This window comes from Candoia aspera, chromosome 2 (assembly GCF_035149785.1).
Source record: "Candoia aspera isolate rCanAsp1 chromosome 2, rCanAsp1.hap2, whole genome shotgun sequence".
NCBI classification, from domain to species: domain Eukaryota; kingdom Metazoa; phylum Chordata; class Lepidosauria; order Squamata; family Boidae; genus Candoia; species Candoia aspera.
Genome location: NC_086154.1, coordinates 126,425,554 through 126,443,024, shown reverse-complemented (window position 1 = coordinate 126,443,024; position 17,471 = coordinate 126,425,554). Strand labels below are relative to the sequence as shown.

At 37.5% G+C, this 17,471-nt stretch overlaps 1 protein-coding gene across 2 annotated transcripts in view; it reads left to right on the top strand.

Annotated features, from left to right (window-relative positions):
* Nucleotides 1–17,471, top strand: part of SUZ12 (SUZ12 polycomb repressive complex 2 subunit) — a 37,335-nt gene continuing 19,864 nt past the window's right edge. The window contains exons 1-6 of one of the 2 annotated variants that reach the window (XM_063293579.1): nucleotides 1–502; nucleotides 1,775–1,821; nucleotides 1,904–1,968; nucleotides 8,240–8,308; nucleotides 13,385–13,434; nucleotides 14,262–14,347. In XM_063293579.1, coding sequence (XP_063149649.1) covers nucleotides 166–502; nucleotides 1,775–1,821; nucleotides 1,904–1,968; nucleotides 8,240–8,308; nucleotides 13,385–13,434; nucleotides 14,262–14,347 — 654 coding nt within the window. In that variant the 5' untranslated portion in view covers nucleotides 1–165. The remainder of the gene's footprint in view (nucleotides 503–1,774; nucleotides 1,822–1,903; nucleotides 1,969–8,239; nucleotides 8,309–13,384; nucleotides 13,435–14,261; nucleotides 14,348–17,471) is intronic. The other variant, XM_063293581.1, reaches the window with a different exon arrangement.

The window sequence follows — 17,471 nt, the reverse complement described above, 5'->3', positions numbered from 1 at the left end:
GGCTGGGCAGAGAGGGCGCTTGAGGGGAACCGAGCGGGGGGACTCCGAGGAGTTGAAGCGCTTCCACTTCCTCCTCGCCTCACCTTGCGAGTGGTCCTGCGCCCTTTCCCCTCTTGCTGTCGGTCTGCACCTGCCGTCGAGCTCCCGCCCCGGAGGAAAGGCCTCATGGCTCCTCAAAAGCACGGCGGCGGCGGCGGCGGCGGCAACGCGGGGCCCAGCTCAGGTGCTCCGAGCGGAGGGGGAGGCGCTGTTGCTGCCACCGCCACGGGCGGAGGCGCTGGTGGGGGCTTCGGCGGCTTTACCTCAGCCGCTGCGCCGGGCGGCAAATCCGGCGGCGCTGTTGGGGGCGGCGGTGGAGGCAGCAGCAGTTATTCCGGCGGCGGCGGGGGTTCGTCGGCGTCTTCCGCGGCGGCCGGTTCGGCGGCGGCCCTCCCCCCAGTAAAAAAGCCGAAGATGGAGCAGATCCAGGCTGACCACGAGCTCTTCCTTCAGGCCTTCGAGAGTGAGCGTGGGCTGTTGTGGTTGGGAGGAGATGAAGGGCCACGGCGGCCCCCCCCTCGCGCGGTGGGGCAAGGCGCGCTGGTCCCCTGGTGGCACGGTGTGGGGCTTCCTGCGATCCTTTGGGCGGGAGGCGGATGCTGGAGGGAAAGCTGTTGCTTCTGTGTCTAGATTGTCAGTCCGGGAGGTCTCTTTGGGGAAACTCGTGCGTTGCTAACCATTTCATTAATGAGCCAGCGGCACGCACGCCCACTCCGATAGCTTTTGGGAGCCGTGGGATTGCGCACCGCGGTAGAGTTGCGTTTTGGGTCCCCCTTTCTCTCTCTAAGGGATGGGGTGGCGCTGAGGGTGTTGTAAAGCGATACTGTGTTGTTTCCAGTATCTTCTTCCTGCCCTCGAGGGCAGGGCTCCTTAAGAAATGGGAATGTAGGTGTCTTTATACAGTAATCGATTTAATTTACTACTCGTTCCGAAAATACAGCCTTAAAAGTTCATTTTTAACATCCTGTAAATAAGATATAGACTAGTGAATGAAGACAAGTGGGTTACATAGCTTGAGCCACATTTATGAACTAAACAAAAAAAGTAATTTGTTAAAGAGAATTGTAGCATGTTAAATAGATGGGTGAGTATCCAGTGTGTGATACCTTGTAAGATTGCCATATAGTAGCTGACATTTGGAAAGATTGGTTTTTAGTTGACTGGTCTTTAAACCTAAACAATTCTAAGTACTTAATCTAATAAAACAATTTAACAACTTAGATTAGTTCCTATATAATAGCATATTAGGTGACTTGTGTGAGCTAGGCTACCATGCTTGTTAAACAGACTATGCTGTGATGTGATCTATAAACCCAGCTAGGGTTTTGAAAAGTTTAAATTACTTAAGTTGTCCTTAGAATGCTTTTTATTTTTTTCTTATGCTCATTACTTGGCTCCTCCAGCTGTTGCTGTACCACAGGTCCCAGTATATGAGGCTGTGTAAGCTCCATTTCCATATGAATGTTATTGGTGTATGTTAAGGTTCCTTATTGTCTGCTGTACAGTAGCATATTTACTGTGGTACCTTTGTGTGAACTGATCTCTGCAATAAAGTGTTATTTATTAGGTTACTGTTTGAAAGCACCCATTCACCTCATAAAGTATATACAGACTCCACAGGTTTGATATGAGTGAGAATGTTATATATATATATGATTTTGTAGTGCTTGTACAAAAGCTAGTGAAGTATCAGGTTAGCTGCTTTGTAAAAGAATATTTCATTTTTTCCTCACAGAACCAACACAAATATATAGATTTCTACGTACCCGCAATCTTATAGCTGTGAGTAACTGTTCATCTTTGTCTTTAACTTCATAGATTCTCTGTCAGCACTGGATTGATTTTTTCCCATTTTCTGTTGCAGCCAATATTCTTGCATAGAACTCTCACTTATATGTCCCACAGAAACTCCCGAACAAATATCAAAAGGTAACTTAAGTGATTAAAACAAACTTTATTTTCCAATAAGTGACAAAATAGTAATATAAACATGGTCATGTATCTTATTAATAACTGTCTTTGAAGCTGAAACTAAAATTTTCAGTTATGAGATGAACTTGGTGATACATGCATTTATCTAGAGGAAGCTTGACATTTATTTATTGCTTGATTTGGTTTGGTGTGATGTTTTATCTGACAGTTTTGGGAGATTTGTCTCAGTGACATATTGATAAAGAAGTTATTAAAATTCCAGTTATCAAAACAAATAATTTAAACTGTTTGCTAACTAGCAATAAATAGGATTTTTCATTTAATTGTTTTTTGCCTATGTTATAACATTAGTTTACTGCTGTTCTTCAGCTTATTGTGGCTGATTTTTTAAAGCATCTTAACATTTATCTGGCATTCTTAAAATAAGAATATTCCTAACTATTTGTATTTTAGTGAGTCTAGTTTACTAACTTTAGTGGGTTTAAATTGTCTTTAGAATCTTTGCAGTATGGTATTAGTAAGATAAGCTATAGATACTTTGTAACTCACATGGCATTAATGGTGCAATGTCATTTAAATACCATTATAAGATAACATGTTAGGCAGTGATGAAAAAAAAAACCCTACAGGGATTATAATGTAAGAAGACACAGTCTGAAGTAATGAGATATATTTAGCAGGAAAAAAGCTACAGTGTGAATTCTTCAAACATGTAATAAACAGGTGTCAGTGATTAAAATGAAGTATTTGTGGCAATTTAAAATTAAGAATCAATACTTTGAAACTGCAGTGACTGAACCAAATTATGTAGACACATTCGGGCATGACTTAATGGCTGCTGGTGCAGGGAAGTAGATGAAGTTTTAACTATGATTAATCCTGAGATGTTTTATGGATTAATTTCTAGTGTTCAGTGTAACTCTGAAGCTTTGTTAGTTACTGCTGCTCTTGGATTGTAATAGAAGGAATATGGTTATGTGACTTTTTTCTTCTGAATCTTTGTTTCCATTCTTAGAGGCTAATGTAATTTCTTGGAGTATTTTTTTTTTCCAATATTGAGACTGGGTTCATATATTTCATTGAGCCATAATTTGGTTTATTTGAAGTTGGATTTGTGCAGTATGTGATCTATAGATTAATACAATTATCGGTTTTGAAAGTATTTTAAAAAGCATGATTAGTAAGTCTTGATATATACAAAGTATGTATCCAGCCTGTATTGCATGTAACACAATTATTGCACTCTGTGCTTCAAAGTGTGTCCTTTTTCATTTATCATGATTAACATAGCTGTGTTTGTTGTGTTCTGGAGTAAATTATGTTAGTATACACTCTATACTGAAAGTACTTGCTAGGGAGAATTGCTGAATTATTTCAAAGATTCTCAGGTCTGATTTTTATTTATACTTATATAAGGTCCCTTATTGTCTGCCGTACAGTAGCATATTGTTTCATGGAATAAAAGACAAATTGAAATAAAAAGAAATAAAGCGCAAGAAACAAAAGAGAAAAAAACTAAAGTTAAGAAATATATGAATGACTTCCCAACTTCTTTTCAACAGATAGTTACAATCTTATTGTCCCTCCTCCCTCTTAGACTCTATACAAGTCCCTTCAACCCCTCATTTAATCCAAGTCTGTCTTAATTGTCAAATCCATAAATCATCATTCCATTTCTTCTTTCAGCAAAAAGTTCATATAAGGTTTCCAGTCTTTCAAAAAAGTTTTTGTTCTTTTTTCTCTGATCAAACAGGTCAGTTTTGCCATTTCTGCGAATTCTGACATTTTCACAATCCAGTCCTCTACTATGGGAATTTCATTATTCTTCCATTGTTGTGCATACAATAATCTTGCTGCAGTTACCATATACAAAATCAATGTACCGTGAGTCTAATTCATTGTCCATAGGTCCCAATAAAAATTCTGGTTTCGTAAACTAGGAAACTTGATAGTATAGGTAGGCTTTTGGATTCTTTGAAAGCTATTTACTTCTTGATGTATTCCTTAAAAGTGCTGTTTTTAAATACCCATTGGAGTTATAACAAATTAATGCAATAAATATCTATATTGAAAATGATTATTTCAACTAACCATGTTTTAGAAGAAAACATATATAACTGATTTTGTAAGTTATTTTTATTCCATCAAAGAAGTAAATGCAAGATGGTGCTAATGAAATTATAGATTTTAAAAAACAAAGCAAAGTGTTAATTAATGGAGTTAAAATAAGTCAAATTAGAAGATCCCTCACTGAAATAAAACTTCTTTATCAATGAACTCAAATTGGAAATGGAGAGTCTTTATAAATCCCTATGGAGAAGTTTTATACATTTTAAACACTATAGTTAGAATATAGCAATGGAACAGAGAGAAGGCCTTGACTCGTGGGTTGGGGTTTTTGTAAAATTTCAGTACAGTAAGTGCTTTTTGGTTCTATATTTTAGGATTTAAGTCAGCACCTGAATCTAGAAATTGGCAAGTGCCACAGTTGAAAGAATGATGATGGAAGAGTTCTCTTGGCTCCTGCTGGAACCTACAGTTCTGGGTGAACTGTAGCTTTTGGGGTGATTGCACAATAGCCTTACATTAAGCATATGATAGTAATCTAGCCTGGTAGTGACCAAAATACTTCAGGTTAACATGGTGTCTCCAGCCATAGTCTGCATACCCTTATGTATGTGAAAGAATCTTTGCCCCTGCTCTGTTCTGAGTGCTTGATCTAGAGCCATTTCCCAGCTGTGACTGTATAGTTGAAAGGTTTTCTCATGCAGAATAAATTATTTCCATATCCTTTGACCAAAAGCACTTCTACCTTATATGGAATATAATTTATTTTCAGATATTTACCCCCAAGCATCAGTTCAGCCTTCCACTATCTCACTGGGGTCGAGGGATGGCACACAAAGTAGACCTGGGTATTCAAATAATCATGATACCTGATCCAGCCATTACAATTATCTCATCCAGGAATTTATTCTAGTTATTAACAATATGGGAAAATTGCACCACATAAAGTAAAAGCCTACCTTCAAAAAAAGATTAGATCTGCTGCAAAGCAGTGCATTGTAGATCTACCTCAGACCCAAATAATAGCAGGTTTGGTGTTTTTCCAAGTCATTTGAGATTTTGATATGAACAAATTTTGATATGAACAAAATTGAGTAAGATACTTTAGAAAGAGGTTTTCAACAGTTTCAGTACTATCAGAACCTTAGCTACCCTCAAAGACAAAATTTTCCACTGTACCTTGACTTGAGTGATTTTATAATCCAGGATGGATAGAGATGAAGTATATGTGGATATTCTGTCCAAAAACCCTGCATGCATTGTTAGGTTACACAAGGTTACTCTGGTTTCTCTTCAAATAGTATAAATAATTTGCCATTTACAAGTTTAGATGTACTTGTAGGGAAAAAAACAGCACTTACAGTACTTTTAAGTGTTACTCAAGACCAGCTCTAAAATAAGTGTGCTGTTGATCAAAGTGGACGTGAACAATTATACTAATGAACTAGACACTGAGAATCCTGGTATCCAATTTATTTTCCTTTTGGCTAGGATATAGGAGGTCTCTAAGCAGATACAGTGTGATCAAAGTAAAACTAATTCCCCGTACTTGATCAGGACATAGATCAGAAACTAACTTGTAAGTAGTCTGATTCAGGCAGTCTCCCACATTTGACTATACAAGATAACTAAGTTTGGCCAAACAGAGAAAGGATCATTTCTACATACTGTGCTGAAAGCTCTCGCCATACTAGGATTCCTAAAAGTTAATCATGTTCATGAATAGGTTTCTCAGTTACTAGAAAATCGTCTGGATCTGTGTAGTTCAGAGGCAAGACTGTACTAATGATTTCCACACTCTTGTGGAAGACGGGGGCTTGAGGTTCTAGCGTTCTCAAATCAAATTCTTCCTGCCCAGAGCATAAAACCAGGTGTAACTATTCACATAATTGTAGTGATGAATTCTTCAGCAGCTTCTGACAAAAGCATCATTCAAGTTCCTCAAGAAATAAGATAGTTTGAACCCCATGGGCCAGAAGAGGAGAAGGATAATTATGTACTATCTTAACCTTACTTGGCTTTTCTTTTTTTTTTTTAATCTGTGGCTTTTCTTTTTGTGTGTGTTGAAAGCATGGTAAGCTGCATTGTGAGGGCGTTATACTATGAAAGGGATGCTGTTGATGCTTTTCAACAATAAAGTCTGTTCTCCATTTCTCAGACAATAATGACCTATCATCTTGTCTTCTGGAAGCACATTCAAAACTAGCAACCAAAAAGCGGTTTACAGATCTAGAGCAGTAGCCTAAGACATAAAAGGACAATGACTAAGAAGGGCTAAAATGCCAGTAAGCTCAAATATAATTTCATAAGTATTAAGTAATGTATAAGCTATTTTTAAAAAGGTTTAAGCAGTAACATAACAGTGGCTCTATGTGAAGCTCTTATAACATTTGGCAGCAAAAATATGCAGGCCTTCAGGGGGCAAATAATTTTTCACAACTTCATCTCAAAATAGTAATTATGATATATTTTAGATTTTTTTTAAAGAAAATATATATGAATAATCATGAAAAATATTTTAGAAGGGTGAAAAATCATTGGTTTAATGTCATCAATTCTGATAAAGCAGATGCAGAAAGTTGCCACTTTGTAGCTGGGGACTTCCTGGATATAAGGCTGTTTGGAGCATTTTGTACTGCACTTCAGTCTTATTTAATTATCAAATTTACATGCTCCCCCATCTCCATATGGAATTGAATCTGGGTGGTTTACAAATAAATAATCATAAAAACCACCACCACAAAAAATACAGAGTTAAAGAAAAATGAAAAAGGTGGAGAGAGCGTCTTCAAACCCCCCCACCCCCCCAGGGCTGCCTACCACTATTGCATCCCCAAACTAGTTGGCGGAGCCAGGTCTTGACGCTCTTCTGGAACACCAAAAGAGTGGGGGCCAACCTCATCTCCAGGGGCAAGATGTTCCATAGGGCACGGGTAACAGCAGAAAAGGCTCTCCTCGACCCTGCCACCTGAAATTCTTTAGCCAACGGGGTCTGTAACGTGCTCTTCCTGCCAGACCGGATGGGACAGGTTGATGTAATTGGGACAAGATGGTTCCTCAGGTAACCTTGGCCCATGCCATGAAGGACTTTAAAGGTCATAACCAACACCTTGAATTGGACCCAGAAGCATCCTGGCACCCAATGCAGCTCATGCAGCAAAGGCGTTACATGCACAGCCTAGAGGCGTGCATAACTGCCTACGCCACCACATTCTGCACCAGCTGCAGCTTCCAGATACTTTCCAAGGGTAGCCCCATGTCAAGTGCATGTCTTATTGTCTTGTGCAGATGTTTTCAGTCTCAGCTTGAATATATCATTTACAGAGCAAAGGTAATAGGAATAATAAAACCTGAAAAGGAGTTGTGATGCTTTCTATGTTGGTCCTTCGTTTATAGATAACCACAATTCTTATCATGGTTTTGCCAGCAGATAATGATTGTCTTAAGTGGCTAGCTTCTCCAAGGTTTGAAAATACTACTGTTCCATGTAATGATGGAAATATCTTCCAATTATTAACACTTTCTTTCAATTAACAATTTAAAAGTAAAATTATTAGATCTTGACCAATTCAATAATGTTCTATAATAGATTGCAAAATTTCCTAGATAGGAAGCCAATGTTTCTCAGTTTTCAGTGGCTCAGCATTGGCATCAACCTACCAAATAACGTAGCATGGTTTCCAGTAATTTTCATATGGTAATTAATGCTGAGATTAGTGGAGTGTGTTGCTTACATAAGGATATGTAGCTACCTGCAATTGCTGGTGTGGGTACTTCAAAGTTGTTGGGGGTTTAGTTATACCCAAATAGTCAGGGAGGATTGGTAGACAGCTTGGTGATGTAAATACGTCAATACGAAACTGAACTTCAGCTGTAGTTTTAGCAGTGTTCAGAGATCTCACTTAATTTGAATTAATTGAATTTGAATTAAAACCTTTTAAGTGTTTTGCACTCAGTGATACTTTAATGGATGCTGATATTTAATTGCATTCAACAAATAATTGTAAAAATCTAAAATAACAGGAATGGCTGGGATGGGCCTCATACATTCTGTATGAAATTGTGGCTAACTTCACTTTTTTTTAAAATGCCTGGGACTCGGTTCCTGAAGGATGATATTTTTGGAAGAAATCTTTTATGCAACAAAATTGTACTACATAATGGAAATCAGTGCAATTTCAAAAGCCAACTTTTATTGCAGGAAAACTTTCAGAGTAGACGGGATGCTGACGAAAGTAGAGAAAACAAAGGGAGAACACGACTTGCAAAGGTAACATTTGTTTTATCAACCGATATATTTCAGTAGCAATGTTTCAACTGCAATTAATACATGATAGATTAAATACTGTGTCAATAAAACTCATGCAGAAATGGAAGTGAAATGTAATGTAGATGAAGATAATTTGCATCTGCTTCTCCCATAATAAAATATCCATAAATTAATTATGTTAGAGGGATGTGTGTGTTTTGTATTTTGATAGTATGTTGTCTCAGTTAACACTAGATGAAATAAAACAATAGAGTTGCATTTGCAGAAGGAGACTTCTGTAGACATTTGTTTCTGGGTAGTATACAGGCTGGATCCACTGATTGATTTTTTGAAATTTCATTGATTTCCATTATGTAGTCCAATCACCACTTACTCCGCACTGTATGGATTGGGATCAGTCTTACATGGATTACATTGCAAATGAGAATGCACTTCTCCATTTTTTGTTGCAGATCATTAATTGCCACAACACCTTATTGAAGAGATTAATTTGAGCCAATAAATATGTCAAAACACTAGAAAGTTTTCTAAAATTGACCATACATTGTCCGGCATATGGTTTTGTGGCAAATCAGTTTAATTGTTTTGCAGGCTGATTGTTAATCTTCATGTGAAGTCCCAAACTCACTGGAAATTTAAATCTGACTACTGCTCTTCTGTCTCCTCTATCCTTAAATTGTCAATTGATTTGTGAGAAGACTACTAAATCAAAAAATAACGCTATTGTGTCTGCTGTTGGTTATTAGACCCATTTATGGAAGCTTCAATTTTAACAACTTAAATGTTTAGAGTCTTAGAATTCTGTTATAGAAGTGAACATGGCAGTAATTATTAAAAAGAAAATATTAATACATTATTTTTCTTAAAATGTGTGTTTCATGCATACCTTTGGATGAGATGGAACTCTGCTTGAAATCAGAGATTTGTATTTCAGGAATCCTGCTAAAGCTAGCCTTGTCCATAGATGCCCAGGAGATGACCATAGCCAGAGTTGCTTTTGCTTAGCTTAGCTTATGCACCATCTGTATCTATTCCTCAAAAAGACAAACCTGAGTATGGTAATAGAAGTCTCAGTTACATCACACCTGGATGTCTGCAGTGCATTTTGTTTCGCTGCCATTAAAGCATGTTCAAAAATATTGTGACATTGCAGATAAATGTTCAGCAGCATGTTACATCATACTGAAATAGCTATGTTAGCTCTCACTTGACCTCTGGGGCCAGTTCAAAGTGCTACTTTATTGTCCTCAGTGCACTGACATAGTTTGGGACTGCCATATTTCAAAATTGTTTTGATGTGATCCTGCTTAAATAATACAGTATTTAACAGAGAAGGTAAAGGTAAAGGTTTCCCTTGACGTAAAGTCCAGTCGAGTCCGACTCTAGGGGGCGGTGCTCATCTCCGTTTCTAAGCCTTGGAGCTGGTGTCCATAGGACACTTCCGGGTCATGTGGCCAGCATGACGACTCGGAACGCCGTTACCTTCCCGCCGAAGCGGTACCTATTGATCTACTCACATTTGCATGTTTTCGAACTGCTAGGTAAGCAGGAGCTGGGATTAACAACGGGAGCTCACCCCGCCGCGCGGTTTCGAACCGCCGACCTTCCGATCGACAGCTCAGCAGTTTAACCCGCAGCGCCACCGCGTCCCCTATTTAACAGAGAAACTCTTATATAATTAAAAAATCAGTTTATTGGAACTAGGGAAGGATCCTGTTGAGTGACCTATTTATTTTTCAGAAATTGGTCTGACTTCTCTTTGGTTATTTGCCACAGCATGAATTTTTTTAGGAAGGCAGTACATTTTAGTGATTGTGATTGATAGGTGTACACTGCTATGATGTCTGCTGTTTCTTTTAAGGAATGTTGTTTCCTTCAATCATATCTTCGTAATTTTTTTTAGCTTAGGTACCTCAGCTTTTTTAGGAAAAATGATACAGGTAGCCCTTGCTTCACAATGCTAATTGGGACCAGAAATTCCATCGTTCAGTGACGTTGTCTTAAGTCAAAAAACCATGTGACCATGCCGCTTAGCTACAGCAGTTCCGGCAGTCCCAGTGGCCATCGTTAAGTGAGAACTTCCTGCTAATTTTTATTAGCTTTTATTGTTTTTAGAAATTTGAATTTGATTCAAATCAACCTAGAATTTGCTTATGTAATGAAAAATATGACAAATGGAGGATAGGGTATCAGGGATGTACAAAACTATAAAAATGCTGAAAATTGTTTCTGTTCTGGAAGATTTACTTCCCAAGAATGCCTATACCACTGCTTCCTAGGGAGCAAAAAATGTTCTGGGAATGAGCCATGTAGTTTTACACAATTTTGCTTGTATGTAGATTAGATGAGATTGGAGCTAAGCAGCTCAGTGTTTTGAATTCTAAGACAAAAGATGCTCCATTATATGCATTGTCTGTAATTTCCAAACACATGTTTTCTTAGGACTGTAAATTTCTTAGAGCTGTAAATTGTTCTGTGTAATGAAATTATTTTCCAGTCCAATTTTCTTGGATGACATAGGTCCACAACATACCTTTTTGTGGGGGGGGGGGTGGAATCATGTAAAATAGAATCCTTCAAGTGAAGAATTGCTAAAGTAGCCTATCATCTTAAATTAATGGCTTTTCTTGATGTATTTATTTTATGTATTTATTAAACTTAGCCACTGCCCATCTCCCCCCAAAGGGGGACTCTGGGCAGTTTACAACAAAGATAAAAGCATTAAAATACCATAAATAAATATAAATACAAATATAATAAACATAAATACAGTATAAAATCCAGATGACAATAATAGTTGGAATATCATTCATGTATATTTAAAGGGGCCATTTTAGGGCACTAACCTTCTCCAGGTGTGATTACTTCCCTTCCCGCCCCAAGCAAGGTGGCAGAACCAGGTCTTCAATTGTTTTCAGAAGGCCGCAAGAGATGAAATGTCTTATCTCTGGGGGAAGGATGTTCCAGAGGGCAGGAGCCACTGCAGAGAAGGCCCGCTTCCTGGACCCCACCAGATGGAATTCTCTTACAGACAGGGTCCATAACATGCCCTCTCTGCATGGTTGGGTGGGACGGGTTGATGCAATGGGGATGAGACGGTCCCTCAGGTACCCTGGACCAATGCTGTGAAGGGCTTCTAAGGTAATAACCAACACCGTGAATTGCACCCAGAAGCAGACTGGTACCCAATGCAGCTCGCAAAGCAGTGGTGTAACAGGCTGATGTAGGGGCACCAAGAATTGCCCATGCAGCTGCATTCTGGACCAGCTGTAGCTTCTGGATGCTCTTTGAGGGTAGCCCCATGTAGAGCGCATTGCAGTAGTCTGTATGGGAGATGACTAGGGCATGAGTGACCGTGCGAATTTGTGTGTTTTTAGGAACCGACATTAGTTTCATATTTGTCGTTTAAAATTTTGGATAATTTTCCTTGATGGTATAAAAATTCTCTGTGTATTGTAAGTTGTTATATGTTTAGAAAATGCCTAAAGTACTGAGATACATTAAATTAATTAACTTTGTAAGTTTTGGATGCCAGTGATTTCACTGAACAAGTAAATACATATGAAATTTGCTAAAATGGTTCTTGGCAGTGGTTTTATTCTGGGATTCACCAGCATTGGTATTATAGAGCACATGAAAGTGTCAAGTTTTGATGAGTATTCTGAGAAAAGAAAGACAGTTGTGCAGCAAATGCTGGGAATGCTTTTTCCCCAGTTTATCCTAATTCAGTAAATAAGGCTTTCAATCATTAATACTTTATATCCAGGAAGTGTTACAGCACCCTTCTTTTAGAAATAAATCAGAGCAAAGCTAATAAACCATATAATTACAACCATTGGATTATTAAAATTTCTTTGTAGTGCAATATACAGCATAGTCATTATTGTCATGCTAGGATAAAATTACTTCTACCAGTGCTGAAATGTTTGTTGCAATTGAGTCACTTTTTTCTATTATAACTTGCATGTAATTACTGCCCTCCCTGCCTATTTTTAGTAAGTGTACCACATTATGGAATGCCTTGACATTGGCCCCTCCAGTGTTTTTGCTGCTTGTTAAAGATCATTTGATTTCAGGAGGCTGTTGAAGCTAATGTTTGATTAGAATACTGTTGACCCTGTCTCCCTATTCAGCGGCTTTACTACTGTATGGCCTTTCGTAAAATTCAATTTACGAAACTGAATTTTAAAACCTTGTGAGATACCTTGAGTGGTGCTTTTACATACCTAGTTTGGTTTATAAATATTTTAACAAAATAAATTTATGTCATTGTTCTTTCAAATCGACTCCATTCATGACCTAAACAATTTAGGCAGGTATGTAAGGCATCAAGCAGGTCAGGAAGTTTGGCTTATATTGTTTAGAGCAGCCTGCTCAACAAATGCCCTCAGAAACCTTGCATTGCAACTCCAGTCCTCCCCATCCATTTGTTATATTACCAGCTCAGAAGGGTGAGTGAAACTTCCAGGTTTTGTCTAGTCTGGTAGAGGGCTTTAAATATTAAAGCGAGCACTTTGAATTGGGACCAGAATACTTTTGGTCAGCATTGAAGTTGGACACATTGCATGATCTAAATGCAGATAGTCATCAGTAAAATGACTGTTGCACTTTGAAACATGAGAAATACTTCAACAATTTAAGAATTCTAGGGTAGAATGCATTATTAATCCAGTGCAAGTAAGGAATTAAAGACTGATGGTAGGTCAATCTCTTTAATGTGGAGGAAGTGCCAAGTGAAGCCAACCATCAAAGAACACCTGAAGCAGGAATTAAAATTGGTTTCCAAAGGAAAAGTGCAGTCTCATTCAGAACTATCTGTACATCTAATCCCAACTCCTTGAAACTCTCAGTGAATAATATTATGTTAGTAAAGGAGAAGAAATTATTAGTTATAACACTTGCTGTGTTTCATACAAGTATTTGCATATTTTGCTTGTGTTATTTTTATATATGCTGTTTTAATGAATAACATGTAACATTTGACTAACAAATCCTTATGTGTGCATAGATGATCTAAAGACTTATAAAAAGAATGCCACATCTACAAATCAGTAAATTTCTATTTTCTTAATTTAGTTTGTCTGCTCATCTACATCTCACCTTTACTGGTTTCTTCCATAAAAATGGTAAGTAGTTTTCCCCTTTTCCCTTTGTGATGCTATTCTCTTAATTGACATATGTCATTTGTTACAGAGGGTTAGGGTTGTTAAGACAATAAGAATATCAACTTTTAAAGATTTTTAAAAATTGGCTAAGACAGCACTATTGTGTTCTGCAAAGTACTAAACTATGTTATGCTCAGTCTGTCAGACTAACTAATTGGCTGTAAAGCTTGAGGTTAATGGGAATATTAATGGTTTTACTTCTATTATGTTACTGTGGAGTACTAAGTATTTGTTATACACTGGATTGAAATTGAATAATTGTAAGCTATAGCGTTCCCTTGAATCTAAAACGCATGAGCCTCTGTGTTTCAGTTGGATCCAGTTGGTACTGTGGGCTGCATAGGACCTTTTTTCGGTGCTTTAAAATACAAACTTTTGAATAATTTCTGAGTGATGGAAAATGCCTGTGCAACTCTGTTTATGGATAATAAATGGATGTTTTAGAATTTGAATAAGGTCTGGCTTTGCAACTAAGGTGATTAAAAATGAAATGCTCTTTTGTCAAGCGCAGATATAGAATGTATGCTGGCAGACATCAGTAAGAAAATTCCTTTGTTTGTCCAATTCTGCGTATTTTTTAACCATGTGTCTTTACTTGAGATATCCCTGTGCACAAAAATGGCAGGTATGTTAGGTTGTTCCCACTGACACGACAGCCTTCTATCGGGGATGGACGTGCATCTCTAAGGCATCCAGTAATATTGACTGCAAAGATTTCTTGACTACACAGAATTCAGTTCTTGACCATTTCAGGATTTTAAATCTTTCTCTTTCTATTGACTGTTTAGATAAGCCATTGCAAAATTCAGAAAATGAACAAAGTTCTGTAACTCTGGAAGTATTGCTTGTAAAAGTTTGCCACAAAAAACGAAAAGTAAGTACTAGAAAGCCATTATTAAAATACCAGAAAAATAGAAAAGACAATTATGTTTGCAAAAGTTATAGTTGGTAGAGGAAGAGTTTGTATTAAAACTAGGCTGTTTCTCTATGAGGAGCTGTGAATTGCCCAAATGAGTAAGCTGTTTGTTTTGTCAAGTTTCTCCTCTTCTCTTTGTCAAGTTTCACTGTTGCCTTTTTCTTAAACCACTGAAATCTCATATTGAAGGACTGGTTTGTTTGTTTTTTCATATTTTACTGCTAGATAAAATCATACGTTCTAGTTAGGTCTTACTTCATTTTGTTTCAGGAATTTAGTTGAATTCTAAGGAGAGGATGCATTTTGTCTAAAAGTCTAAGCTTAATATTAAATAATAAAAACTTAATATGAAAACTCTGAGCTTAATATTCTTGATGGATGGCTTTTTCCTTTTGCTGATTTTTTAAATGTAGTTTAGTTTTTTACAAAAATTTTTAAAAGTGCTTGCTTGGTGAGCTGAGTGATAAAAAGATCTGAGTCTTGACAACTGCCCGTGGTTTAACACTCTTTAAAAAGGTTTTTTTTTTTTTTAAAAAAAAAAAAAATGGAAGAGAGGCCAAAAAGTCCTTGTTAGTCCTTTTGGCACCAGGGCTCTTTAAACCCCTTGGCACGTCGGAAAGGGTTTGTTAGAAATTTCCTCCTAATATTTAACACTGGAAGAATTATGAGAATTGATGAGCAACTGAGTGAATGTTTGATGAACTTCACCAGCTTCTGTATCTTCAGGCTTGGAAGGTCTCACAACAATTAAACATGAAAAATTTTCCCTTTTGAGGATAAAGCACAAAACATAGTTAAAAAGCAACAAATTTTAAATGCTAAAAATTACAAGTAACAAATAATTGAAAGAAGCAGCAGTGTTTCCTATAAAGGTCTTCCTGGAGACAAAGCTTATCAACTTTTGAAAGGTTGTTATGATCAAGATAAGTGTCCCTAGAAAAGGATTTCCAAGGATTTGTTATACAAAATGGATCTTGGAATTTGTTTAACTAAAATATAAGTGGCCATATAGAGAGCCAGTTTGGTGTAGTGGTTGAGGTGCTAGCCTAGAAACTAGGAGGCTGACTTCTAGGCCTCCCTTAGACATGAAAGCCGCTGGGTGACTTTGGGCTGGTCACTCCCTCCTAGCCCAACCCACCTCACAGGGTTATTTTGGGGGGGAAATATGTGGCAGGAGTATTGGGTATGTTCACCACCTTGAGTTACATGTTAAAAGGTCAGAGTAAAAACAATGATGTAGTAGTAGTAGTAGTATATATAGGAGAAGATAACATTTTGACTAATCTTAAAGAAAATTGTCGATGCTTTGAAATTTCCTCCAAAACAAAGTGACATAACTATACAGATATAGATATAGTCACAGTCACATTCTCTCTGTATGCAGATTTTGGTGACAGTCATAATTACTGTATTCAAGACCAATTGTACCTTCCAAATACTCTAATTAGAGTCAACCAAGTGGATTGCACTACTGTAATTTAGCTAAATAGAGGTGTCTGGGTCTGAAGTAGGAAAGGTGCTTGATCTGAGTGTGTGTTCTTACTGTACCTGTCAGTAGCTCCGGAATGTCACAATCTCTTTATCTCTTCCTTAACTCATACGTATATTTCCTACGACTGCGCAGCTGCCCTGAGAGACTACTGAATGGCATGGATTCTTGGTGCCAACAGGAATAGTGTACCATACTAGATCCAAATAATTTTTCTGCTTCAAATGTAGATCTTGTACACCTCAAGAATTAACAGTCTCGATGAAGAGAGTTCAATTTCATTATGTTAACACACATCTAATCCATTATCACATCTAGAATACAGTTTATGACTGTGGCAGCTTCCTGGGGTAAGAGGGCTTGTCGTCAGTTTTATGACAAACCTCAGAAGCCTGGAAATAAGTTTCATCTTGACATCCTGGAGCTGAAAAGTTATAAGCTCAATAGTATTATCCAAATAATGGAATATTAGAGACTGGGTTAAGTATGGCAGGAATTGTTACGGCTTCTGCTTCTTCCTTCAGTTAAGGTTTACTCCCATTTACCATCTAATTTATTAGTAAAGATAGTGGATATAATTTTGGTTACCTCATCAGTTCCAAAATACCATCCACGTTCTTCAGCTGTGCAAGTTGAAATATTACCAAGTAAAACAGATGCCATGTATATTTATTGGTATTGCTCCGATTGTAGCATCTAAATTAAAATAAATGTAGATGACTTATTTGGAAAAAGTGCAAATTTGTCAAAGTAGGTTATTAAACAATATTCTATTCTGAACCAGAATGTAAAACCTCAAAGTAGTATGCTGGATGACTGAGTAGATGCAGAAGTAGCAGAAAAGAAGGACTGCTTAATCATTACTGTTGCAAGTTGATTTTGATATGAACGCTAGGCAATACTCAATCATTACTGTCCTGCGTTTCTGTGCCTATAGCAAAGCTGTTGGCTTCTCAGGACTATAAAGTATTAATTTCATTCTTATGACAGCTCATGGTATTTATTTCACTTTGTAAAGTTAATAAGGATTTCAACAAGATTATTATGTTATGTACAGGAATTTCAGACATAGGGTTACTACTTGAAATTTAAAATGTAATGTATAAGGTAAAGGTAAAGGTTTCCCTTGACGTAAAGTCCAGTCGTGTCCGACTCTAGGGGGCGGTGCTCATCTCCGTTTCAAAGCCTTGGAGCCGGCGTTGTCCATAGGACACTTCCGGGTCATGTGGCCAGCATGACTCACGGAACGCCGTAATGTATAATCCAGTGTAATTATGTTAGGAAAATGTTTTGCTCTGGTTAAAGCAAACTTCATAGCTTTATTTTGGCCATTGGTACTTTGTAAATGATGTAGAACCTACAAATGGATCATAGCTCAGCCTCAGGTGGCTGTACTACGAATCAGCAATTTATTTTGTGAGAAGAGTCTTCTTTCTCCTTTTTTATCTTGAATATTGAGAATATACCTCCAGTGTGCTATTTCATCCTTTTTCAGCTTGGAAATATGAAAAGCCAATGTAGAAGAGTTCATGGTTAGAAGGGAGAAAAATCTACATGGCAGTAGTCTCCTTTTAGCTAAAATGGAGATACGTT